The 26,725-nt window shown below is 42.1% G+C and overlaps 2 protein-coding genes across 21 annotated transcripts in view; one reads left to right on the top strand and one right to left on the bottom strand.

Moving 5' to 3' along the window:
• The window catches only part of STAB2 (stabilin 2), a 76,889-nt gene that overhangs the window by 23,912 nt on the left and 26,252 nt on the right, over positions 1 to 26,725 (bottom strand). For 7 of the 8 annotated variants that reach the window (XM_085569599.1, XM_085569598.1, XM_021536625.4 and 4 more), the window contains 23 exons: positions 22,615 to 22,701; positions 21,982 to 22,093; positions 20,580 to 20,760; positions 19,500 to 19,593; positions 19,146 to 19,304; positions 18,669 to 18,764; positions 17,842 to 17,937; positions 16,809 to 16,856; positions 13,856 to 13,992; positions 13,373 to 13,487; positions 12,351 to 12,428; positions 12,107 to 12,199; positions 11,885 to 11,992; positions 9,327 to 9,458; positions 8,157 to 8,282; positions 7,512 to 7,568; positions 6,225 to 6,320; positions 5,361 to 5,556; positions 4,777 to 4,872; positions 3,749 to 3,794; positions 2,609 to 2,685; positions 994 to 1,119; positions 421 to 494 (listed from right to left, as the gene is read on the bottom strand). In XM_085569599.1, the coding sequence (XP_085425725.1) occupies positions 421 to 494; positions 994 to 1,119; positions 2,609 to 2,685; positions 3,749 to 3,794; positions 4,777 to 4,872; positions 5,361 to 5,556; positions 6,225 to 6,320; positions 7,512 to 7,568; positions 8,157 to 8,282; positions 9,327 to 9,458; positions 11,885 to 11,992; positions 12,107 to 12,199; positions 12,351 to 12,428; positions 13,373 to 13,487; positions 13,856 to 13,992; positions 16,809 to 16,856; positions 17,842 to 17,937; positions 18,669 to 18,764; positions 19,146 to 19,304; positions 19,500 to 19,593; positions 20,580 to 20,760; positions 21,982 to 22,093; positions 22,615 to 22,701 (2,430 nt within the window). Of the gene's footprint in view, positions 1 to 420; positions 495 to 993; positions 1,120 to 2,608; positions 2,686 to 3,748; positions 3,795 to 4,776; positions 4,873 to 5,360; positions 5,557 to 6,224; positions 6,321 to 7,511; positions 7,569 to 8,156; positions 8,283 to 9,326; positions 9,459 to 11,884; positions 11,993 to 12,106; positions 12,200 to 12,350; positions 12,429 to 13,372; positions 13,488 to 13,855; positions 13,993 to 16,808; positions 16,857 to 17,841; positions 17,938 to 18,668; positions 18,765 to 19,145; positions 19,305 to 19,499; positions 19,594 to 20,579; positions 20,761 to 21,981; positions 22,094 to 22,614; positions 22,702 to 23,853; positions 23,932 to 24,630; positions 24,709 to 26,725 lie in introns of all 8 variants that reach the window. The other variant, XM_085569604.1, reaches the window with a different exon arrangement.
• The window catches only part of LOC146763405 (uncharacterized), a 235,102-nt gene continuing 227,895 nt past the window's right edge, over positions 19,519 to 26,725 (top strand). For all 13 annotated transcript variants that reach the window (XR_014952168.1, XR_014952169.1, XR_014952162.1 and 10 more), the window contains exon 1: positions 19,519 to 26,507. Coding sequence is in view for 2 of the 13 variants with exons in the window: in XM_085569628.1 (XP_085425754.1) it covers positions 26,489 to 26,507 (19 nt within the window). In the remaining 11 variants the exon portion in view is untranslated. The remainder of the gene's footprint in view (positions 26,508 to 26,725) is intronic.

The following is a 26,725-nucleotide window of genomic DNA, read 5'->3' as shown; positions in this document are numbered from 1 at the left end:
TGGTTTAGGCTATTTTGTTTCCTTGTGGATACATTTCAAATGTGCAGGAAGAAGGGCTAGTCTAAAATGGATTTTTTAAATCATGGACAAGTTTCTATAACAATAAGAGAAACATCATCTGGCAATACTTTCAAACTTACAGCTTTTCACATGAAAACCTCCCAAACGAGAAAAACAACCACTTAAAATAGCAAAACACTGCTTTCCTCTGAAGTTTTGAATTTCTTTCACTGAAATAGATGTTTTTTCATGTTTATCTGCACTCCCCCTCAAATGCCTTTTTGAGGGAAGCACATACTTTTCAGAATTGTTATGAAATTCAGTTTTCTACTTAAAAACAAAATTGACATGGGGAAATCTTTCTTTACCCTACAATAAACACTTGATGAGGCCTATTTTTTTCACTAACAAAGTACTCACTTGATTGGGTCCAGTTTGTGTGCATTCTGCATTTCTATCACATCCACCATTGTTCATCAGACAAGGGTTGATTTCTTTATAAAACAGAAACAGTGTAATAAAAAGAGAGAAATTCTGAAAACCCAAGGAGAATAAATTTTAAGTAAAGCATACTAGGAATGCAGATTTATGACAAAATTCGTTCCCTCAGTTACTTAGTGCCTCAGTCTAGGTCTTCAGTTATCTTGGTAGGGGCTAAAGCCCTGCCAGCAGCATTTCTGAAACCAGACCTGGGGAGGTGTTGTACAGTATCTAAAAGTCTGTTTGTGGTGATCAGAGGACTGTGTGTGTATCAAGCTGCTGGAGATGGGGTTATCCTTGCTAGGGGTAGATGTTGTTTGATAAGATTTGGTGTCACACCACGCTGCTGCAGGTGCATGGTTTGCCAAGTAGTACCAGCCATGTGGCAGGAAAAGATGCCTTTGGCATCAGAGGCTATAGTGTCAGCAAGCTGCTCTTCTGGGCCAGGGTGGAAGGAAACTTCTCTCCTGTGATTTTCCTCTGAGTGGTGCATGAGCCAGGGCACGTGCTTACCGATGCAGACGATCCCGTCTCCGGTGTACCCGGCGCTGCAGACACAGGCTCTGTTTCCTGGTGTTGTTCTCCTGCACTCTGCCTTGGAGGAACAGCCCCCATTGCTGCTCTCACAAGCATCAATAGCTGAACAGGGACAACAGCAGAGATTAAACCAATGGGCTGGACTGGCTTCTTGCTTCTCATTATTATCTGTCTCCATTTTTAAAGGGACTTACTAACACTGTTGGAATAAGTCTCTCTGAATTAGGAGGCCACAAACTTCATTAGTGCCAGTTATTTAATACCTATTATTGTTTCCAAAGGGAAAGCTGAAATAGTGTTTCGACTCTGGAATGTTAGAATTCATCCAGGACTGACTTTCAGAACTTTCTGTCTTCCAATTCTGCCCATTTCAACAAAACACCAAAGAAAGGGATGTCTGTGTTCATCTCTAGTTTAATTAGCCATTTAAGTGTTCCTTGAGCTTGACATTTTCTGCACACAGACCATGTAATTCTTTTGCAGGTTAGAGTGTAATACCACCTAGCCCTCCTGTGACAGAAGGTCTTGGCTCTTATTCAGATGGATACTCATACTGTTTCTCCAACCCTGGATGAGCTGAATGCTCACAGCTTGAGAGCAGGAAGGGAACCTTGTCTGATCTTCAGTGTGATTCACATCAGCCTGAAAATGGCTTTAATTTTTGCTTCAAATAACCCTAAATTACTCTTTAATCAATTTCAGACCAGGGAGTTGATTTTTTTTTTCTGCTACTAGTTTTGCCCAGGTATCCTGTATATGGGAGCAAGGAGAGTACAGAGTCACTATGGGTGACCTGTGTCACCCAGCTCTTCCTGCACATGTGGAATTGCCCCCCAGCAGATTAAAATGGATTTGTCTGTCTTGTGCCAGAAGAGAAAATGAAAACAGGCAGAGTAAGAGTGGCAAAATCTGGGATTAGGATGCTGACATTGTGAGTAAGTAGAAAAATGAGCTTCTGTCTGAAAAGCATTAGCATTTTAATCAGTTAAGAATTAAGAAAAATTATAAGTAATTATGATTATTGTGGCTGGAAGCAGTCTGTTTTGGATAACCCAGATTTTTGGGAGAACATCTAGCATAAAGTGCTATTATCCCTTTCTGAGGGTCTCTTAAATATCTCTAGTTTAAATAAATGGATTTTGCCACACCAGAAATCTGAATAAGTTCAGAAAGCTGAGGAAATGGTAGAGCTACACAGCTTCCAATAGCTGGAAGTGTTATTGTGCCCTGAATTGGCCTTTCTTTGCTGGGCTTTGTTGGGAAAGGGAGTAAAAGTCACAAACCAGGTTTCATTACTCTGCAAACAATGGGGCTGGGGTTGTGCACAGCATGTTCCCTTTTCTCTGCTCTCCCTCAGCACAATGCCTCACAACTTGGAGATTTGGAGCCCTTTGTTTGCTATGAATCTGCACCTGTTGGGCTGCTGTTTGTTTTGAGGGAACTGGCAGCAATTCCTGCTTTTTAACTGGTGCATAGGGAACTGCTCATCTCTCACCAGCTCTACTGTGACCAGAGAGTGCTTCAAGCATTCTTCTTCTGTTTTTTTTTTTTTTAAATTATTTTTCAAAGGGAAGAAACAAAGTTCACTTGCCTGTGCAGAATGTCCCGTTCCCCTCAAAGCCACCTGCACACTTGCAATAGGCAGTGCCATTTGATAGGAGAAGGCAGCTAATGAAATAAAAGGAGGGAGGCATCATTCAACAGAGGAAAAAAAAATTGGTCAGGTCTTTTGTACAGCCCTTGTTTTTGTGAGTGTTTCTGAAGGTAATGTTGCATAGAAATAGCAAGGCATTTAACCATATAGTAAGAGGTAGCTAAAACCATAAAAATTAACCTAGCTGGACCAAGTTTTTCAAATGTATTTTGGTTGCATTATTTTAGGTATTAGAATTCCTTGCTTTGGTGTTTGAATAATCTATATTTTTTGGTGCAGAACTCCAGATTTTGCCTGTCTAGTCACCCTAAAAGCCCTGCACAATTTTTGTCTGTGTGCACCCAGTTTATGGAGGGATGAAGCCAGCACAATTCATCACTGCCCTCTACTCCTGCTATGCCTGCACCTATCCTCAGACCCACAGGTGTCTTTCATGAAAGATACACAAGAGAAGAACAAAGTGCTTCTGTCAAACACAGTCTTGATTCCAGAATGTGTTGGGTCCCCATGAGCAAATCTGAGTGTGTAGTTTTGTTAAAAAAGCCTGGTAAAATATTGCTGCTGTAAACTGAAGGGTAAACTGAAGGGTCACGAACATACAGGGGAGAGAATTACCTAAAATCTGGGAAAAAGGGGGTTTGCCCCTCTGGTTTCTCAGCTCCTACAGAAGAGCTGTGGCTGAAAATGAGAAGTCTCTCCAGCCAGCTTTCCTTGTTTTTTTTTTTTAAGATGTCTTGACTAGTGTAAATCTTGCTGCCTGGTCAGTGGTGAGAGAACAGATGCCTCTCAGTAAATGGCTCAGTGGGGCTCACTTGCTCCTCTGAAAACTAATTAGTGTCCCTGTATTGGTGCTGGACTGGTGAGAACATTGTTTTTTGTTATTATTTGTATATTTTGAGGTGAAGAAGAGAGATTTGAACTTTCTGGCCTCATCTGTTTATACATTAGATTTACATTGCTCCTTATCTCTGTGAGATATGCTGCTGAGAAGTCATGAGCAAGGTGGACTTGCTTTTTGCCTTGCAAGAGGTCCCCTTTTTATCCCCTCTCCTCTAAATAACTGCATTTCATACATACTTGGCGCTGGTGTGGCAAGAGGCATTACATGCATCATCTTTGATTTCTGCAAGTGGAAAAAAAGATGAAATAGGGATCAGAACCTTTTGGGCCAACATCCTTCTAGATTCAGTCTTTTGTTCCCACCCTGTGGAGCTGGAGCCTGAGCTCTGTGCCAGACAACTATGCTCTCAGTTTTGATAGCAGCTCCACCTGTAGATTCTGTATAGATCAGTGGATACCATTTAAACTAATTTCCAAGGAAGAGTTGGGTCGTATTGTCAGGAAAACATTTCACTTATTGTTATTTATCTGTATTTAGTCTGGTGAATCTTGTATAATATTAGAATTATATTAGGGTCCATTTTCTAAAGGAGCTGAAATTTTTCTCAGAATGTATATAGCAACCCTCTTACAAAACTGTACTTAATTTTTTTCCTGGGAAAATTTAAAACTGATCTTGAAGGCTGTTATAAACATGCTTGTAACATTTTTAGATTTCATACCATTATAGCTAGAGTTTTGAAACAGTTACTGAGTACATTTTAGTTATGTCTAAATAGAACATAATTTGATTGGATTTAGAAACTGTACTAAACCAGCACAAAATTATTTATTTGCTAATTATTTTTTATGGTATTAACAAGAACATAATTTAGTATCTGATGTTATATAGCTAAATCAACTTTTCAAAGCACTTGAGAGGCTTTTGATCTGAGGGTCAAAATGTGCTGGGTAATCCTGCTCTGGAAAACATATAGCTTTAATAAATGGGATATTCTTTTGGGACAGAAAGAGGGTGACACAGGTAGAGAATTACCTAAATCAGCATTTCAGTATCATGAGCAGACTATCAACCAGCTCTCTAATAGTGCAGTAATTAATTGTCATGGCACAGAAATGTGACCCATATCTCCCTGCATGTGGGAAGCTGCACTGGGATCTGATTGTGGCTGTAGTTCTGTGACAGAACTACAAGTGACAGAACACATGTAGTTCTGTCATTTCTGTCACTTTTTACCTCAGAAGAAGAGAGGCAGGGCACTCACCGGTGTCGCATGTCACTCCTCTCCAGCCAATGTCGCATTCACAGGAGCCATCCCCGTCAACCCCGCTGCTGCATTTCCCATGGACACAAGTGCACGCTGTGGGAGAGATGGGGGCAAGCCACTGTCCCTAGCAGTGTGGGCAGGAAGGACAGCAGGGCATCACCTGATGACGGAACCTTCTGCTCTAGGATATTTGAAGAAAGGCGTTGCCTTGTGCCTTTGGGTTTCTAATTACGCAATAACTCTAACTTCAAAATATGCTCCTATTTCCTCTAGTCCCAAATGCAGGGTCTGAAACTGTATTTTAACAGGAAAGAACTGGTGAAAAATAGCAGTGCTACAGAAGATGGTTCTTGTTGGATTCTTTTTAAGTCTGTGATGTGCCAGAGTAGAAGGCACTGTCTCCAGCCTAGGTATTAGAAAGAAAACACCACAATGGGGACAGGAATGTTTTTAATACTGGCCTGTTAGGAAGTGCTGTACCTTTCTAGAACGTGGACTGAGCAGGGTTAGAAGATAAAAGGGGAAGGTTTGGACACTGAGGGGCCGGTGAAGCTCCTGTGTGTCTTGGGGACGCTCGGTACCTTGGTCACAGCTGCGGCCGTATCTGCCCTGGCTGCAGCTCTCGCAGGCCGTGCCCTCGAAGCCCGGGTCGCACTGGCAGCTGCCGGTGCCGTTGATGCCGTCCAGGCACACGCCGTTCCCGGAGCAGGCGCTCCCAGCCCGGCCCGGGCACGCCTGGCACTGCGGGCCGAAGAAACCCGCGCAGCACTCCCTGCTCTGCAAACCCAGAAATGCTGCGCTGAGGCTCGGCACAGCCAGGGTCAATGGGAGACGTGGATTTTTACAAGGGTTTTTAGTGATAGGAAAAGGGGGATGGCTTCAAAGTGAAAGAGGGTGGGTTTATGTTGGATGTTAAGAAGAAATTATTTACTGTGGTGAGGCGCTGGAACGGGTTTCCCGCAGAAGTTATGGGTAGACCCATGCCTGGAAGTGGGGGGCTGTGAGAAACCTGGTCAAGGGGAGGGATGTTTCTGCCCAAGGCAGGGTGATTGGAACTAGATAAACTTTGATTCTGTGATTTTTAGCAGCACATCAGCTCTGCTGGTCTGTGACCACACTCCTCAATGCGCCAGGACAAGTCCTTGGTGGAACCCATGTACCATTCACCACTTCAGGGAGAGGTGGAGAATTGCTAAATTCAAGCATAGGTTTACCCTTTCCAACCTGTGCTCCCTCTGCTCTGTGTGGGCATGCAGCACTTCATTTGCTGCAGCTATCACTAGTCTTTGCCCTCCCAATCTCTGTTGTGTCCAGAATAAGGGTCAATAAATATACTGTCAGGAGCTGCCTTGATGTGCTGTGTGTGCTTAGTGGGGATGATGAGGAGGATGAAGCTCGGGGAAGGGGGTTCCTGGTTTTTACCACAATAGAAGCAGTGAACTCACAATGATGGTTTTAGCACACTTGGGCTTGCACCCGATCTGGATGGTGTACTGTCTCATGTGGTTTTCTGTGAGGACACAGTATTTCTTCACCCCTGCCTGAGCAAATATTGGAGAAACAGATTCACTTCTGAATAATACTGATCAGATAATTTCAAATGTGTTAAAAAATGGGACATTAACTTTATGCATGCTGTGCACTGACTCACACATTCACAATTAAAATGAAGGAAATACTTTTAGAAATAAAAATAAACACATGATCAGTTTAACTCTGTCTTGTGGTGTTTTAAAGATGTATAAAATTTCTTTTGCTCAGAATGGAACAGATTCTATTCAGAGGTTTTACAAGCAGGTTTTAATTTTCATTTTTCACATTTTCTGATCTTTCTAATTCTTCTTGGAAAACCGAATTATGAAGTTGTGCAAAAACAGCTGTTGAAAAATTGTCTTCTAGGTCTAAACACAACTGGGGAAAAGAGTGTTTGCTGGTGAAAGCTTTTGATCTCAGTATAAACTTGTGAGGAGATTGAGACAAGAATCCATCCTGCTCTTCATTGTAAAGGAAATGTTAATGAGTTTGATTTTTTTTCCCATGAGGAATTAAATTTGGTCTTGCCAGTCAAGTACTTTGATGAGGTGGCTGGGACTAGAGCTGCTTTGGAATATTATCACTGGAATAATTCATTAAAAAAATAATAAAGGATTATATGCTTATGTAATACCAATGAAGAGGCTTTCACAGCTAAGTTAGATACCAAGAAACTCTAAATATCTGCAGTTCTCATGTGTTGGACCTGGGCATCCAAAGTCTCTCTAATCTCCAAGTCCTCCTTAGTTTAGACCATAGTTTACAGCATATTGCTGGGGATGGATTGACTTTGTCCGTCTGTACATCTCTGGCTTGAAGGGCTCAAGGCTGGTCCTGTAATTCCTTCTGGGGCAGGCATAGTCCAGACCACATTTAACTCCCATAATTTTGCATGGTAGAGGTAAGCTTGGCAGTTTGAGGAGTCTTAGTTGTCTCAGTGCCTATGAGAAACTGGCCTTGAAAGATAAAATTGTCTTTAAGCTGCTCTTCTGCTACCTTGGTCCCAGGGAGATTTTTCAAAAAACCTCTGAGGTCAGGGTGGACTGAATTTCTCAAGTGTAAGCAGTGTGTGTAGCAAGCTGAGGTAACTACTACATATTTTGGTGAAACTGAGGCAATTATATTAAAAATAGGATTGAATGCCTATATAGTCAGTTTTGACATGAAGAAAAAAATGCATTAATGAAAAAAATACTTACAATCTCTTTTGTTCCTGGGGGACAGCTTGATGGTTGTGAACAAATTCTGCACTTCTCCTTATGCAACACAAATGAGAGGTAGTTAACAGACTGAACAGAGCTGCAAGCAGGTTTTTTCACAGAAAAAGAATGCTTTCCAGCCACATTTCTAAATCTAGTGCTTGAGGTACACTATCAGGATAACCCCTGTGGTAAAGAGGGCGAGGGAAGCTGTCCTGCTCTGCAAGGAAGAATATCCCTACGAAGGGCTCTGTGGGAACACCCTTCCCCCAGGGGGAAGAAGGAAAGATCATTTGGTTATTTTTTAATTTGCTCTTCTAAAGTGATGCTTCCCACTTTAAAAACAAGTGGTCTGGTTATGAAGATGTATTAGAATAATGCATTGCTAATATTATCTCAATATTAAGCTCAGAAATTTCTTATTATTGAGCTACTCTGATTATATTTTATCTAGGCTTTCAGAACACTGATTTCAGGACCCAAGTTGTCTTAAGAGATGTTAATCTCTGGTAGGAATGTCCTTTGTGGAAAATGTGTGCATTCCTTGCTGAGAAGTAGTATCACATATCCTATACGTTTGAGCTTTGTTTAGCTATAGGTCTCTCTGAAGGGCTTTAATGTTCTGTATCAACTTCCATCACTTACAATGATCACGGTGCTATTGGTATCACATCTGTTCTTCTGGATTTCCAGGACCTTTCCCAGTCCATGAATAATTCCTCTGTCTGTGGCAACATTTGCATAGCTTATAGGAGCATCATTTATGTACAGCTGCAAGAGACATGCAATGAGTTAGAGAGCAGCAGAGGTGTTCCATGGATCTGTGGTAACCTGAGCAGTCGGAGGTGGAAGAAAGAGACAAATGCTCAGGGAGCATGTAAGGAAAGCCAACAAAGATAGTTAGCAGTAGGCACTTGCTCATATTCCAGCTGCTGCATTTAACTGCTTCACTGCCCTGGAGGGCATGGGATGACTTGCAGCCTGTTGAAACTTCTGAGCAACAAGATTTAGCAGAGCAGCTTTTTCCAAGGGGTGTAAAGGCTATGAAGAAGGAGCCTAAGGTGTGCCAAAAGGTGGGTTTTCTATGTCTGGGGGATGTGGGGCTTCAAGGAAACCATCCCAGTGGCTGCTCTTTCAAGGAGGATTTCCATCATCTCAGTGCTACCCTGCACTCCCATCGTGCCCTCACCAGCAATAATCTCACTGCAGCTGCTTTTTCAAGGCTCAGCTGGGCAGAGCAAAGAGCAGGGCTGAAAATCTGTGTGTGAAAAGCTTTCTGTCTTCCTTTGCCTATGCCCATAGGGAGTTCTGAGACAGAGAAGGAGGACCAAGCTCCCTTCCTGGCCCTGTCTCTTAATCTTGCCGTACTTGATATTTCCATGAGTGGTATTAAAAGGCAATTCATATTTGTTGCCCAGTGCTTTGAGTTCTTAGGATTGAAAGTTGAGTGAATCCACAGAAAATAGAATTAATGTTTTATAATTGAGGGCAGGTTTCTAATAGACCTTGGAAGTCAAATTAATGACTGCTCTGTAATTCAGGCTTGAAGTTGCTAGACACAGATACGTAAAATTTAATTCTAAGTGTGAACAGCACAACTGAAATAAAATTCAGCCAAAGATAGCTTCAAGGGTGACTTTGAATTAGGCAGGTCTGAAACAGGCCTTGCATTTGGGTGACAGCTTTTGTTCTGTTGAGTCACAGAAGCTAATGAGGGATTCACTGTTCCTTTTGACTGCTTGTCAGTTTAAAGCTGAAGCTGCATTTGTAAAAAGCAAGAAACCTGTTTCTCCCAGCAAGTGCAGACAGCAGTACCTGGCTGTTGTGGAGGAAGAACCCAACCTGGTAGGAGAACCCTAGCATGGTCTCCCTGTGCATGCCATTGTGCAGGTTGTTCTTCAGGAGCTTCTCATCCAGCACAACGTGATAGCGGATTTGTCCTTCGTCCTGCCAACACACAATTACATTAGAGTTACGTAATAAAGAATGAAAACTTCCTAGAGATAGCATTTTCCAAAGGGTTTAAGCCAAACATAGGTTGCTTGGCTCTAAAGAGAAACTTCTCCAGTGGGTAGGTTATTTCATATTTCCTCCTGTAGAGAGCCTGCATTCTTGCCACAATGAAAAGGTTATTGACCAAGGAGGGTGAAAGGCTATTGAGCTGGGAGGACCAAGGTTTCTTGAGTCTGTAGTGTGTTCCTGTGCATAGGGCTGGCTGCTGAATTCGGGGAAAAATCAGATGGCTTTTTAGGACTCTGAACTTCATTTCATTTGACATGAAGGGTAGCATATTCATGAGTGTTTTTATGATCTTTCCATACTTACTTCTTATTCCTTTGGGAATCCCTGAATAGCCTATAGGGGAATAATCTGTGGTGAGTGTTTAGAGTACTTTTTGTATCTATCTATATTTTTAAAGCTATCTATATGTAATCTTTAAGGCCACCTTCAGTTGAGAAAGATTGCTTTAAATTGCCTTCAATTGGATTTTTTTTATGCCTGGTTGATAGAGTGTATTCATATTTCACTGTAAAGTGATGAAGGTACTCTCTATACATCAAAATTTTGTGTGGGTTTCCCAAGGCTTCTACATTTTGTTCTGAAACAGGAGGCTCCCAGAACCCTCCCTGACTAGGAGGAGAAAGCAGAAGCAGGATGTGTTGGTGAGAGATTGACCAATGTGAGAGAAGCTGGGGTGTATGGGGAGTTTAGGAGCTGCCTAGCCAACAGACAGTGCTGCTGCAACTTTGTTTTTGCAATTAAGTGTGTTTGTGGGAAATCCTGTTGCTCACTGTCCCCTTATTCTGAATGTTCATGCTGCTCCTGCTCTTGTGCTCCTTCAAAGTATGTGAAAGCATGAAGCAGCTCCAGGATGTGAGATTTGTGATGTTGCCTGGCTGTGCCCACGGAGTAAAAGAGTGGCCTTGACATCTCTGAGGGCTCGCTTGATCCACAGAATGCAAAAAATATTTGCAGATGAGAAAGTGGGAATTAAGATAGAGATAATCTCCATCAGTGTCCAGCCCTGTTTAATCTCCTGACTTCGATGAATTGGAGGAAAAGCTAACTCTGATCCATTTTGATTTCTGTCTTTAATCACCAGCAGAGTTAAGACCTCTTGCCTCATCAGGGCCAAGAAATGCAATCTTCTCCCTGTGCCAAACTCTTCCCTCTGCAGCAGAGTTCTCCCAAGTGTTTCACAAAGAGGTTAAGCCTCAGGCAGACTTAACATTATGGTTGTTTTTTGATTTTTTTTCTTTTCTCAGGTTGCCACATCGGGCAAGTTTGGGAGGATGAAAGAAAGACTGAAGAAACATTGGTGAGGGTGAGTAGTGAAAATGAAAATGATTTCTCTGTGTTCATGTGTAATCCAGATCTACTGTGACTGATGTCCTATGTGTCTCTCAAAGTTCATTATAAATTATTCTTGTAGTGATGTGGAAATGATGATGTTGTGTCAAGAAACAACTAAAATAGTGTTCAAAAGCCATTTGAGCAGACGGAACTTGATCACTTGTGAACATGGGATTTTGCCTTGGGTCTGCTGTTGTTAAATGGTTTGGGACAAGTAATTTAAACCCTGTGTTCCTCAGCTTCTGGGCTGTAAATGGAGGCCATGCAAGTAGGGATAGAGTGTGGATAAATATTTCTGAAAGAGATAGGGAAGAATTAAAGCCACTGGGCAAATCATGGGTGAAGCTTCCTCTGCAAGGTGTGTGGCTCTTGGTATGTGCAATCTATAAAGCTGTTTCAAATTGGAGAAAATATGAAGAAAGCTTCTGGGATGATGCAGAAAAAAGATAGATTATCTTGGGAGGAAACCAACAAGACTGAGAAGGGGGTTTGAACTTGTAAATATGTCAGTGTACAAATGTCCAGAGGGAGAGTGTTGCTGCAGCATTCTTGTAGGAGTGACGAGGCCAACATCTGGATAGTTTTAAGAAAGAGTCAGAATATTTCAGAGCATTATTAATGATGGGGTATTAGTGATGTCAGGGGACTGGAGTTTGTTCACCTAAAGAACTCATTTCAGTGTTTTTTTCTTGTCACTTCTATACTGATCTTCTTTACAAAAAAAAACCTCTCAAAATCCCAAACCAAAAAAAGGTCTACTGACAAGATGTCTTGGAAATTATCACCATGTTTTAAATTTAGAGAAGGCCAAAACACAGAACAAATAGCTAGGTTCTTCCAGAAAGTCAGGAAAATATAGGTAGGTCCATCCCATTTCACCGTCTTTGGTGTTACAGACAAAACTTAACTTGATTTCTGGGAAACAAATCTTGTCCTATATCTGTTTCCTCATAACCCATCCACTTGAAACAAAGAGGAAATATTGAGCTGTTAGGACAAGCCTTGTAAGTAATACGTACCAGAGTAGCAGATTTCTTATCCTTTAGATAATTTTCTATGGCATCATTACTTGGGGCAAAAACTGTGTATGTGTTTGCCGCTTCTATTTCGTTAGCCAGGCTGTATTGCTGATGTGAAACACATAAAAAAAAAATCAGAATGACCACTGATAGTCTGAAATGCAGACAAAGCAGGGAGCTTCCTCTGTTTTGAAACACTGTGAACATGGTGTGAAAGCTTACAATAATGTAGCCCCTGAAAATGGAGTAGTCAGGCATTTGCTCCAGGCGGGCCAGCAGCCTCGGCATGACAGCGCTGCGGAGTGGGGTCAGCACCTGCAAAGGAGCAGATACCCCACATCAGCTGCAGGTGAAGGATCACATGCAGGATAAAATGCTGTTCTGTCACAGGGTTTTCCACAGGAGATTAATAGTTTTGCACTGCTTGTGGTGCAGATGAGCAAATCCTTATCAGTATGTTGTATACCTTGTCGATGACGTGAATGACCCCGTTTGTGGATGCGATGTCACTGGCCACAAAGTGAGCACCCTCGAGGGTCAGGTTCTGGAAAAGGGAGAGGAGAGAAGGTTTGTGTTTGCCTTGTTGGGGTGGTGCTTCCCAGCAGCCCATCCTGTGCATTTCCACACCTTCCCAAATGCTTGCCTAGGGTTGCACCATGGCACCATGAATTCCCACCAGAGGCTGGGTTGCCTCAGGGAATCACGCACAGGAAAGGGGGCTCGAGGACTCTTGGCTGTTCCCTGTGTGCAGACTTGGGCTGGCTTGGCTTGCACTGGAGAGGTTTGCTGGGCTTGGTGCACTTGCCTCCAGCACAGGGTAGGCTGAGCTCTGAGCTGATTCACACCCTCCCAGCCCTGTGCAGCTTTGAAGGACCCTGTTCATAACTTTTCCTTTGGAGCATGGAGGTGGAGAGAACTTCTCTCTCTCTCCCTTAATGGGGATGAACTGCTTAAAAGTAACTTGTGTATTTCCAGGAAATCTTCCTCAGAATATGGAATTTTCCTGATAAAAAGGCTAAAGGGGAAGGGCTGTAACTTGATATTTACCATTAAAAATACCCTCAGGTGCTTTAGGGCTATCAAATTGCATATGTGGAGATGTGTATTATCACTGCTTCCTCCTACCTTCCCTGTTCCCCAAATTAAGTTATTTGGTTTCCTTGATGCTCTTTGTCTTAATGTAGCTCACACAGGCTGCTCTAGGCAAGGACTGCTCTTCTGCTTGTTACAACTGTCCAGCGTTTGCAGCAGCTACTGGGACATTAGAAATAAATAATATTGTGGACAAATTTCAGTGATCTAAAGTGGTGGAGAAAAACAAGCTAATGTTTCTCCTAGAGGGCTCAATATAATTGAACTATTCCTTTAATTTTATGACATGTATTTTAAAAAAGTACATAATGTCTGTGTGGTTTTATTATACATGAAAGAGGCAGTGATGATGAGGGTTTGGTGTATGATACCGCAGTGGTTTGCAGGTCATCTCACCCCATTTTCTTTAGACAAGTGTAGGAATTTGCTCTGTAGAGATGTTGGCAGCATGTCAGAGGACGATAAATTCTGGAAATCAGCAAAGCTGTAAGCTCCTGTCAGTACATGATACCTAAAGGAAATTAACTGGATTTGAAGGTTTTGTGTTTTCTCTTTTTTTTTTGTCTTATTTCACATAAACATGTTTAGTATGTCTCAAACTGTAGTTTTAAGCAGGAATTGCTTCTACAAGACCTTGTTCAGGTGTTATTTATGTTTTCATCTTAGTTCAACATTTAAACATTTCTGACAGAACATAAAGAATGCCTTTTTTCCCAGTGGCCTTGCTATAGAGATTTATACCACTGGACCTAGAAGGGGAATCCTATGCCCTTCTGTTAAATCAAAATACCTGTCTTGCTCTAGTGGCTTCAAACCAAAAGCTTGTTTAGCATAAAAACAGTGAATTAAAAAAGCCAAACTCCCGAACCATTGACGTACTTAAGGAGAGTTGGAATGTTATTTTTTGACATCCAAAAGGCTTTCTCATCTTCATCCATGTTCTCAATTGCTTGCAGAGAAGGCACAAGGACAGTTAGGTTTGAGGTGGTGGACAACACCGAGTTTATCTTGGCCTCCTGCATGAGAATAAAGAGGGTAAAATAATTCATTCTAAGGATGGTCTATAAATAGTTGCTGGTGACATTTTAAGCAAGGTGACGTGCTTTGTGACCAGCCTGGAAAGGGAAAAACTATTATACTGAGCAATGACTTGAACAATAGCAGTTAGAGCTGTACAAAAATGGTAAATGAGGGTCTATTTTTTTACAGAATAGATTGCCAGCATTTAAAGGGCAGAAATAATGTCCAGGTCAGAATTGTTTCTTATTATGACATACATAACTTGACTCCCCCTCCCCCCCCAAAAAAAAAAAAAAAAAAAAACCCAACCAAAAAACTAGCCTGTCTCATAGGTTTTGTGTTATGCACTTGAATGTTAAAAAAAAAAAAAATAGTGGTGATAAATGGAGGTGATAAATGCTAGTGGTTACTGATAAATTCAAGTAACTGGCTCTTACAGAGCACTTCATGCTTTGTAACAGATAGAAGGACTATGAACCATGATATAAGAAACTCCCATGACATAGTGTTGCTGTTTGGAAGAAGACTATTTAACATGGCTGGGATTTTTTTAAGAGGCCCAAGAGTTATCTGTGCCCACTAGCATTGCAGTGGAGCTTGCTGCTGACAGCTCTAATTTTAGATGGGGATTGTGAGATTGTAACATGCATGAATTAATTAGTCTTCCATGGTTTTATCTGCCTTAAGGATGGAAAGAGTTTCCATTAGAGAGGATTTTTCCAGTTAGGTGGATTTTTTTTTTTTTTGAGTGAGAAATGGAAAGCTAAATGTTTACATGTGATCTTACTGAAGATGGGGTTCTCCAAGCTTTTCACAGGCTCCACAAGCTGCCATTTTTGATACAGCAAAACTTGAGGGAGCAATATGAGCTTGGGTTCTTGCTGCTGGTATGCTGCCTGGAAGCTGGCTTATTTTGGATAGTCCTTCATTACCCATATTGGGTTTTGAATCAAGAAGGGAATCAGCTCCCTTAAATAGCTGGGAATTTTGTCTCTGTTAAGATTGTTGCTTTTTCTATATTTAAATATTTGGAAGGTGATAGGGATGATGTCTAGGAAAAAAAGACAAACTTCCCCTTCTCATCCTTCCTGAGCAGCAAGAAAAATATTTGGTTTTGAAAAGTGGTAAACATCACATTCCTGCTCAAGTACAAAGTAAAGAACCCACAGATGGGTATGCCTCCCTATTTTGCTCATGTTTGTAGTTACCAATGTTTATTTTAAGTGATAGCATTTTTCTGAAGTGTAGCATAAATTTCCACGTCTCTTTCGGTAGATTGTACAGAATTTTCCCTCTGATTTGTTCTCTCATTATCTAAAGAGCACATTAGCAGGAGGACAGCATTTCTGATTGTGCCCATTTCTTTAAATTCTTTACTTTCTTTATACAGTGTCCAGTGCCACAATGTGAGCTCAGGGCCAGGCAGACAACTGACCTGAATTAGCCACGTGGAGCTCTCTTAAGAAGCTCCCTGAGGTGTTCCTTGCAATTATGTACTTTAATGATCTCAAAGCCATCTAACTTTGAAAAGCCTTAAAACAACTAAAGTGTTGTGACTTCCGCTTCTGATGCTATTCATTAACAGATCATTGTCCTTTCTTGTCACCATGTATTTGCTGAACACTTCTTACATTTAGGTTTTAAGTTCTTGTGGGAGCAACCAGTTTTGATCTTTGTTCATACAGTTCCAATCACAGTGGGGTATGGCCTTAGTGTTACTGGTGCTCCAATATTAAATGATAGCATGTGAAAATAGAAAGTAGATTTTGACAACCAGTGTATCCAGAACTTTGGGGTTGAAACCTACTTTGGTGTTTCCTCCATAATCTGGAGCCAAACAAATTAATCTCTTCCCTCACTGAGGTTGTTTCAGCTTGGAGAAAAGAAGACTCCAGGGAGACCTTTTGTGGCCTTTCAGTAGATACAGGGAGGTTGTAAGAAAGGTGGGGCAGACTTTTTAGTGGGACCTTTTGCAAAAGAATAAGGGATAATGGTTCTAAACTGAAAAAGGGTGGATTTAGTTTTGATATAAGCTAGATTTTTTTGTTTTTGCTTTTGTACAATGAGGGTGATGAAACACTGGAAGAGGTTGCTGAGGGGGGTGGTGGATGACCCATTCTTGGAGACATTCAAGATCAGGCTGGGCAGGACTCTGAGCAGCCTGACCTAGTTGAAGATATCCCTGCTTAAGGCAGGGAGATTGGACTAAATGAACTTTAAAGGTTCTTTTCTATTCAAACCATTCTATGATTCTATTTCCTGCTCCTCAGCCAGGCCTGCACAGACTGAGTTTTTTCCTGCTCTCTTGCTGTGGCAGCAGCACACTGTCCAGCCATACACTCGTGTTTTCCTGCCATGGGGTTTGTGAAAATGGGGGTGTAGGGCATTGCCTTCCCTTCCCACTTGTCATTTTATTGAATGAGAGAAGTTGAAAGGAGACAGCTGGGTCATATCCAGTCTCTGCTCATACCCTGCTGCTGCTCATCTGGGCTGCAGTGTGCTTTCATGCAAAACTAGTCATGGCTTATGTAGCCCCTGCCTCAGAGAGCAGGCTTGGAGCTAGCTCTGCTGCTTGTGGAGCTTCCTTACTCACTGAATTTGGGTTCAGAAGTTGGTTTTCAGGTGGAAATAGGGGACCAGATGGTCAAAGCCTGCACAACAGGTGGGAAAGGCACCCTGATGTCTCCAGATTTTCAGCTTCCTCTCTCTGATGGAAATATTGCTGTGAGGCTCCCATTTCTAAACTCTACAAGGCTCATGTATTTCTGCAAACTTGAACATAATACAGAAATGAACCACAAAATGTACTTACATTAACCCATTGGTTAAAAGCAGCTGCTTCTGACAGAGTGGATAGCTCCTGATGAGAAAGAAGAGAGATCAATGAATTTGTAGGCTATAATTAGCTGTACCAAAGTGCGTTGTGGTGCAACCCACCAAGTCTGGCCTGGCTGATGTGACATGGAGGAGGGAGGAGGTTTTTGGTGTGTGTGAAAAGGGATTCCATTAATGTGTTTTTTAATACTTATAATTTCTGGTAATGGGAAAGGTGAATTACCAATTCTTGAAAATCAGGCAATGGATTGCTTAGGTGTGTACCCGACCTTGGTATGTATTGTGTGCTGACACCAGGCTAAGCATTAATTTCCTGTGATTTTAAACTTAATTGTTCTCTTAACTCCATGTAAAATTGATTGAAATATATGTTGTTTTAGCTGATAATTGTACAGCATCTTATATGTCACCCAGCCCTTATTCTGCCACAGCCCTCAGAACAGAGATAGATGATAGAATAAGCAGGGGTGGCATAGTGCTGAGAGCCATGTAAGATTATTGCCATGAGCTGAGACTGAGGACACTGTTATTTTTCCTGTGCTGTTAAATGCCTATTTATTTCACCAATAGACTTGCTTTGTCTTATCTGCCTGTGGGTCAGCACAGTTTGTTTCAACATCATAAATTGATCATTTCCACTGAGACAGACTGCAGGGCAGAACTTCAGAAGAGTTGACTGCTTGGTGCTCCCAGCTGGGAGGTGAGTGCTCAGCACTTCTGTAGGTCTGGATTCTGGGATTGGCATTTTTCAATTCATTTTCAGTTTCAAATTTTCAATTTGTTTGAAGCCAGAAATATGCTTTGCTCCCTTAGGCCCCTTTCCGAGCCATGCTTTTAAGCACAACAAATAATTTATGAATCAGGCAAGCATTCCCACTGGAACGTTCTTTGCAGAGATCACTGGTGAGCATCATATTTTTCTGGCTGTTTGTAAAGGCTTTGCTATTCTCTCTGGTTAAGATGCAGGGTGAGCAGGTTCTGTGCCCAGAGGAAGTGATGCCAGTACTTACATCTGCAGCATTTCCGTAGCATGTCCTACCGTCCCCCTCGTAGCCCTCTGGGCACACACACTCCCAGCCACGAGAAGACACAAACTGACAAGTTGCCTTTAAACCAGAAAGAGAGAGAGTTTGTCAAATACTCAGGAGACCACTCCAGCATGGATGGCCTGTGAAATCTCTTAACTAGGACCTGTTTATATATAAGCATAAGCTTACAAAGGAGCTTTTTACCATCTTCCATGGGTGTTCTCACCTTCCTGTAGGACACACTCCGTCATCCCAGGGTACTAACTCACTCCCCTACCAACCATGCATTAAGTCTATAGGAATTCAAACCCTTGCTCCACATTTTCTTGTTTCCTCCCTACCCATTTGAGGCCAAATTCTTTCACCTGTCTATGGCAGATCCATCCTCTGCTCCCCAGTGCTCCTCACCTCAGCTCTGTGCCCCAACTGAGGATGGAACTACAGGGCACAGCAAAGCTGTGATAAAGCTTATAGATGCCTGGGTAGAGATGCTTGACTTGGGTAAATATCCCAACAGGATAGTGAATCCAAGTTGTAATTGCTGGTAGAAAACAGCATTTGTTTATTCCAGGCTTGAGATAATTCTTCTGTACTGCCAGATTTGTGAGCAGCCCTTGCAGTCTATCCTCAGCTCACGTATCATACTGAGGTGGTTCACACAGTTTTTGGTGCCTGTAGAACTGCTTGGAAAGTTCTTTCTCAAAAGGAAATTGCAGGCTTGAAATGGCAAATAAATTCTATGGTGTGCGCAGGAGGTGAGGTGTGATATATATCTGAACACTTTGTTCAAGGAATGATTAATTACTCACCAGATGATGGCATTTTCCATTTTGTTCCAGGCACGAGTTTATGGGTGTGCATTCAATTCCATTCCCCTGAAATCCATCCTTACACTTACAGTCATTCTGTTGTTTCAATAAAACATGGCAATTCATTAAAATGATTAAAATAGTGTACATATTCTAGACACAGTGAATTAATGTCTGTGTGTTTCTGTAGCTTGGCATTGACTTCAGTGGAATGATACTGACTAATATCTGCAGAACACATTCATACCTGACACCTACTAATGTACTTTCTAAAAACATGTTTGCTGCCAGAGCACCACCACATAGAAAGGAGGGAACACTGGGACTGGAATTTAAGGAGACTGTTTTGGATAGAGAGCACCATGTGGAAATAACATCACGGCTGTGAGGGAGAGGAGGATTTGGGGAAGAAAACAGAGTAGGAAGCCCAAGCTCTGGCAGAGCAAAATGAAGGTGACGTTGAATGTGAGGACTGACCTGAGCTGGCCCGATGTATATGCAGGTGGCATTCTCGTGGCAGCGTGCCGTGGTGGGCAGCAGGCAGTTGTTGATGGCTGAGCAGTCCCTTCCATCGCCTGTCCATCCTGCCTGGCAAACACACCTGTGCTCCCCTGGGCCTGTCTGAACACACTCAGCCTAGGGGAAGAGGCAGAGGCAGCCATTCAGGACTCTTAGGGGACATCTGCCTTTAGCCAGAAGGCTTGTCAAAGCCCTGTAGTGGTATCTGGGGAAAGAGACTGGAACTCAAATGAAAACTGTGACTCTTGTGCGGAAGTTTCTTGCCAAACCTTCCTATTTTTTTGCCTTTCTGTGGGAAAACCACGTACTTACATTGATATTGCAGCCACCAGGGTTTAAAACAGCACAAGGATCAACTTTGCTGCAGCTCAAGCCATCTCCCTCGTAGCCAGGTTTGCAAACACAGCTACAGAGACAAGAGGAGGAAGGAGGTGTTACACGTGACAGGACAGCTCTAAAGTAAAGTGATTGTTTTCCACTGCAACATGCTATTTATAGGCAGCTTAAAATTGGTAACCTTGGATTTGTGATGCAAATAGCTCAAGTGTGTACATTACGGGTTTTTTTCCAAAATGTTGACCGGGTTAATTGAGTCAAATTAGGGATCCATTCTCTGCATATGAGACAGGGAGCGAAATTAATTCTGAGCTGATGTTATCATTGCAAAGGTCTGCTAACAGCTCTAAAATATTTATGGGCTGGCTGGCTATGCTCTCTCTCAGTTACACAGAAGCTGGCTCTCTGTCTGAAATGTGTGCAAGACAATGAGCTCTCCTGTTTCCCTGGGTCCCTCCCCAGGATTAACCTATATTGGAGGGAATTAAGCCCTCAGGTTCTGCAGCATCCCCATTGTGCTTGTCGTGACTCATTATGGATGCACTGCGGCAAGAGGCAAACTTGCTGCATGTGAAGGTGAGCTTGAGTCAAGTGCAGGCAGCTGAAGCAGTAACAGTTTTGTGGCCAGTCCTGGCAGGACTGGGACACCTGTGCTGAAGTCTGTGGTGAGCAAAACTTACCTGAGCTGACCAGAGTGAGATGTCCATCCTCAAATTGTTGAATTTCATTCTTTTTCAGCAAGGCTTAAGCTCCTAAATCACTAAGGTGTGGTTAGAAATAAGAGCTTCCTAAAAGCCTCTGTAGGAAGGGAGGCTTTTAATCAAGGATCAGATCTGTATGCAACTATCAGTGTTAAATACATAAGCTACAGGGTATTGAGAACTCGTAATTATCTTGATCTCAAGGCTGATGTGGTGCATGGTTATGCTTGTTTGCTGCATAGCAGGGTTGCAGTGGCTGCTGTCTGTGCACTGCTGCCAGGGACCTTTTTGGTCAGGCAAAGGGGAAAGAGCTGCAGCACCGTGAATGTTAATTGGAGGCAGGCTACTGACTTACCTCACTGTGCCATCGCTGAGCTGACAGTCTGCATCTGCATGGCAGAGCTGCAGGGAGGCCTCACAGGGAACAATCTGCTGCTCACAGAGGCTCCCTGTGTATCCAGCTCTGCAGGATCCAGGCAGACAGGTCCCATCGCTGTCTATTCGGTTATCACACTTCCCATAAATGCAGAGGCACTCTACCAATGAGAAACTACAATGTGCAATTCCGCAGAAGAAAAAGGCATTTATACTTACATAGCATTTCTTATGGATCAGCTCTTCCTATTTTTTTTTTTTTCAAGAATCTGAACTTTTGTAGTTTTCAATGTCACTTTGATAGGGGACTTATTTGTTAATCATAGCCATGTCTTTTCAGGTGTTTTTTATGGGTAACTACTTAAAACCTGTTGTATTTTTACACTGCTCTTATCAATGAATTTCAAAGTGCTTCAGAGAAGTAGGATCAAAATTCTGTGTCCTAGACTATTAAAGTTATTCATTGCATGACTTTTGCTGTGCTTTCAGTGACAGGGTAAGCTTTTAAACATTGAGCCCACAGATCCTCCAGGTTGCACAGTGCTGGGTACACAGAGCATCAGCACAGACCTACCAGTACATTGCTAGGACTGGGTGCATTACTGCTGCTGGAGGCACAGCAATGTGTCCAAGGGACACAGCAGGAAAGATTTGTACATTCCAAAGAAGTGTCAGTGACTAGTCAAGCAAACACTTCTTACTTTGGTGGGACTGGAGTTTAGGCACTACCACAGTTCCTTACAGAATTTGTGTCTCAGCTTTTGTCCATGTACCTCTGAACCTTCAAGGGAGCTTTGTGTCATGAGTGGCAGGCTGTTTCATAACAAAAAAATTAAAAATAGTTTTGTAGATGAGGAATGTGTGTATGCTTGGTGTATATGCTGTAGACTCACAAATGTATTGTGGTTTGGCTCAGTAGGATTAAATCTGTCAATGCAGAACTGCAAGCTATAAAATAGATCAGAAATTATTCAGTAAGGGTAGTTAAGTGGCCTAAACACAACCTGTTTTTTGATCTAGTTGTTCTTAGGTTACATATGTTTGTCATGGCAGGCAGAATCTGTTCTGTTATGAGCAATAGCAGATGGGAACAGAATAACAAAGATTTTCTTTTCAATTACTTTTGTGAGGGAGACAGAAATCAAAAGAACAATGAATTAGTATGAAACAAGCTATGCCCCCGCAAAAAGTCATTTAGAGTATTTACACTGACCCTGACCTTATGATGTGTCCTTTTGAAGTAGGAAATATGAATTCCCCAGGAACATCTTGCTCATCTTCCACAGGGACTGTTTAGCAAGCAGTTAATTCCTGCCTGACACCACTAGGGTCCAAAAGAAATAGCCCACACTCTTGTGCTGAGGCTGTAGAGCTGCACTTACCTTTGTCACACTGAGGTCCATATTTGCCAGGGTCTGAGCAGAGCTGGCAGCTCAAGCCTTGAAATGCCTCAGAGCAAACACAAGTGCCATTTCCATCCAGGCCATCCATACACTGTGATATGGAAGGGAGGTAATTGCTATGTATGAATTCAAACAAGCCTTTACCCTAGAAAAGAGACTACATGCCTGCCCACATTTTGTGATTCAGATAGATTCTCGGGAAGAACTCTAGCTTTGCTGAGACAGGTGTTTCAAAGAAAAACTTTCTTTATGCTTTTTCTTTGCTGCTATATACTCTACCTTTCTTTGCAGTTTTTATGTGAGAATAGTGAGCTGGGTCATTACACTGTGCTGTGCAAATTAAAAGCATAAGAATGGGCCACTCAGCCTTGCCTGTGTGCTGTGTGTTGGAACCCTAGAAATCCACAATTTGGACATCTGAGAGATGACAGATTCTCTTTCCCTTCTACCTATAGCTGAACCTGAAATCCACAGCCATCACTGGACACAGATGAAGGGGGGCACCCCTCGTGAAGCCCAGCATTCCTGTTGTGCAGAAATGCTCCAGAGACTTTTGGGACAGCTCATCCTTCCCCCCACAGAGTGCAGGGTGCTGCTGGATGTTTTGCTTACCTGCCCATTCCCTGAGCAGGGTTTGGAGAAGCCTCCCGGACATGGTCTGCAGTTAGGGCCAAAGAAGCCTTTGCAACACTTTGGTTCCTACAAAATAAAGAAAATATAATCTTTTTCAGTGCTTTAGAGAAGAGGCAGTGCATCAAGATCAAATCTTTGTTTTGGCTTTCTGGGAAATGCCTGCATGGATCACTGTCTCTGAAAAGCCTTGTGTTGAACCAGAACCAGCTCTGCCATGGCCTTGTTATAAACCGGGAGGGGTGCTGACAGTTCAGTAAGGGGATGCACAGACCACCAGTTATTGTCCTTATTCTTATCAGACTCTGTGTTAGAAATCCCCATCCTGTCCCCACTTATGAGCATTCCAGTGGGTATCTGCTCATATTGTGTGCAGTCTCATATTTGCCACTAGGAGTGGAGTGGAATTAGGATGTGGCCAGTTTCCTTGGAATCTGAGATCAGGAACCTCAGGATGTTTCACCCCAGAGAGATGCTGTGACAGCCAGACATGCTGCTTTCATCTTCCTCCTTCTCCTCCCCAGGGTGGGATTTAGCCACCATGCAGTTCTGAATGGCTTTTTCAGTTGTATGTTGTTTTATTTGTGCAATGGCTTCTTGATCCATGTATGTAAAAAGAAAAATTGTATTAGAAAAGACTGATTTGCATGTGTGATTCAAGAGAATTAGGAATTACAAAAGGTTTATAAAGCTTACAGTTTTTAGACCTATCTGCCTGTCACTAAGTGGTGCTCATGAAGTGCAGAAGCCTATTTAGGACCCCTAGAAGAACATAAGGATCTCATAGGGTTAATAACTTCTGCAGGTACTGGACTTCCCAAGCAGTAATTGGGATGTGGTTCTTGGGAGTGCTCCCCACTCACTGTTATCCAATATCATGGGAAGTCTTGGGACAGGGACCAGGAGAGGATGAGTTGTGTTCTTCATGGGTGAAGCTGTATGAGAAAATGAATACACCTGGGCTTGGAGTCTTATGTGTAAACTCCTGCTTGGCAGAGTATGAGCATGCTGTTGTCACTAACATAGGACAGCTAATCTGGATTTTCCCTGATATTCATGTACACTAGCTCCTCTCAGCCTGGTGTTGAAGTGCATGGAAACTACATGGACATGTCCAAATATCTCTCAACTCCAAAAGGAAAGTTCACCATATATAAGACAATATTTTGGAAAACTTTTACATACATTTCACCATAAGGAGCTGTAATTCTATAGCTTTGCTCTTATATTGCAGGCTCTAGCAGAGCCAATTTTTTGAAAGGTTGGGCATTCAGTAACACACCTCTGTTTTGAGAAAGGCTGGAACATGCACAAGAGGGAAGCATTAGTATTTCTAAGCCACGTAGAATTCTGTGATAGAGTCTTAATATCACAACATAATTTACTTGGAGAACAGAAAGCACCTTGCTGGTATTGCATTTAAAATTTTTATTAAATTATGTGTTTTTCACTATATGAACTTTCTTTTCATTGTTTCTGACTACTGATTTACAGGACTACTATCAGTGGATTTTTATAAAATGGGGAATAACATTCCCATGGTAGTTAGACTTGAATTTTGTATGTGGAGAAATATGCAGATAAATTTGCATCTCTTAGATGCAAAGCAGATGGGAGATCTTCAATCCTTCCTGAACCTGTGTCTGCAGACTGTTACTTCAGGGAGGATGCTTAATCAAAAGGAAACTTTTAACAGATGTGAGGTCTATTTTAAACGTATTCAGTTTATTCACTCTCAAAGCATTGTCATAGAGAGTCTCATTCCTCTTATCTCTCCTCTGCTGAAATAGGACTTGCTTCACCTGAGAAATGAGTAAGAGATTCTATGAAGTATACAGGGAATTTTGAAACAGCAAACAAAATAATGGTGAAATTATCAGATGATTCAGTCATTGCCAAAAAGAGATTAAAGTACCATCTATATTTGTGTTTTTATGCAGTCTCCTGTATTCATATGTGGTTCTTTTGCTCTCTATATTGGCAGAGCAATAAGCAAACTAGCATGCCTTCCCCCATGGGCTGCACATCCTGGGGACAGGGAGCCAGTGCATGCTGTAAATAACCTGCACACACACCCTAGATGGAAACAATAGGGATAGGGGTTTGAAAAGGTGTTATACCCACTGCTGGGATGCATACTTATGGATGGTGTACCCTGTACATTTTAACTAGCTCAGTTTTGTGACTTCTAAGGGTTACAGCACAAATCTGGAACCAAAGGGCAGCACCAGGGCTATATCTACTGGCTCTGATTTTTGAAGAATTGTCGTTAATTTCCAACTTCTCCTTTCTTTCCCCATTTTCCCTTCCCTCGCTCTCTTCTTTTAATGAACATGAAGCTTCCTCAACAGAAGAAAACAAGGACATTAATGCACTAGTGTCCTTAACTCAGTATGAGTTAACTAATGTTGTCTGAAAGTCTAGTGAAGTCTTCACATTTAACTTCTATGAGAATATTTTATTTTTTCCTGGAAAAACACAGATTAGTTGAGTCTAGAATGCAAGTAGTGTGAACAGACATTTGTCTTGTGTATAGGTGGCAAAGAGAAAAATATTATTTGCTTCCACATGATAAATCCTGTACTCAATTATGATCCAGTGGTACATATATATTTTTTTGTCTTCACCTTTGGTTGCTTTTCCTGACTAGCTAATTTATCACCATATGGTGGTGACAGAGGCTGGCAATTACATTACTGAGGAGATAAAAACTCCACTGGCAGTTTTAAAGGTGAATTCTGTAGAAGATCTTAATGCAATAACTTCAGAGAGGCTGAACCTTTCAGAGTGTGGATATGGAGTTTGTCAAAGCTATTGTCCTTGTGACTATCAATATCTTGTTTTTCAATCAAGTTAGCATAAATCCTAGACCCAGCGTCCATTATGTTATGTGACTCTGTTTTGTAGCCATTGAACAGGAGACCATAAACCTGAATTATGGCACTTCTCCCACAGATTTATCACTGGAGCTGTGGGGAAAGAATCAGGTACTGTTTTGGATTTAGTAGTCCCTTTTGTTGTACAGGACTTAAAGGAATAAAGCATCAGAGTTACAAAAGCATTTGTGCAGCAAATAGCTGAGGTACCAATACCAATACTATGCTTTAAAGGTCTGTGGGTCAGATATACATATTTTGGCAAATACGTTTCAATATTATAAAAGCTCTTTTACAAGCTGCATAGCCATGTCTGAAGCTGACATAGGGTCTTCCCTTTGTGTTTCTGAAAATGCCTGTAATGCACCTTCACCCCTTTAGAACCTAAATATCTGGCTGATTGTTGTGGGCAATGTTTCCCTCTGTTGATGTTGCTGTTCTTGATGCTCAGTGCCACTTGGTGTCACCTACTCAGTCCCTTTCTCCCTCTGGAATGGTCCCAGCCATGTGTACTCTCCTCTTCCTGTGGGTGGGAGTCTGGTCTCTCTCTTCTGCCATGCCCCGCAGAGGACAGAGGAAAGTGCTCTCCAGGCAAGGTCAGCTCTGCCTGTTCTCAGTGGTAGATTGATTCACTGCCTTCCCACCGAAGTCATTGGAGCCCAGAGATCTAATCCCATCAAATCTGCCACTGGGGTGATGATCTCAGGGGGAAGGTGGAGCAGGGAGCTGGGGTCAGCTGCTCCCTCAGTGCTCTGAGCACCACTTGTCAGACATCATAAAAACTGGCCGTGGTCCACACATCAGGCAGTACAGAGGACCTGTTGTCCTTGCTCTGCTCTTTGTGACATTAAGAATAAGCTCTGCTGGCCTTCAGTTAGGCTCAGGTGCAGCTTTCAGCATTTGGGTACAGTTACATGGATAAGTATGCATTAGCCCAAAGGTTTCATCTTTAGGGATGTGAAGTTCTCGTAAGTGTGTGGATGTACCAGTTCCTACGAGGTTTGTGTCTTTTATCTCTTTAAATACAAATAGTGTTTATTAGGTTCTTATTAGATTTTTCTGAGAGTGATGGGAATGCTTGGTGCAGAGTAAAAACTGCAAAAGCCATTCCTCCTTTGTGTTTTCCTGGCTAGTAGTGCTCTGCTTAAATCTTAGAATATATAACTATATTTTTAACTATGCATGAAGCTTTCAAGGCTGACAGAAGTTCCTAACTT

The sequence above is a fragment of the Lonchura striata genome, chromosome 1A (assembly GCF_050655825.1).
Source record: "Lonchura striata isolate lonStrDom1 chromosome 1A, ASM5065582v1, whole genome shotgun sequence".
In the NCBI taxonomy this organism is placed as follows: domain Eukaryota; kingdom Metazoa; phylum Chordata; class Aves; order Passeriformes; family Estrildidae; genus Lonchura; species Lonchura striata.
The sequence above is the reverse complement of the archived record's forward strand: the minus strand, read 5'-3'. Positions and strand labels throughout refer to the sequence as shown.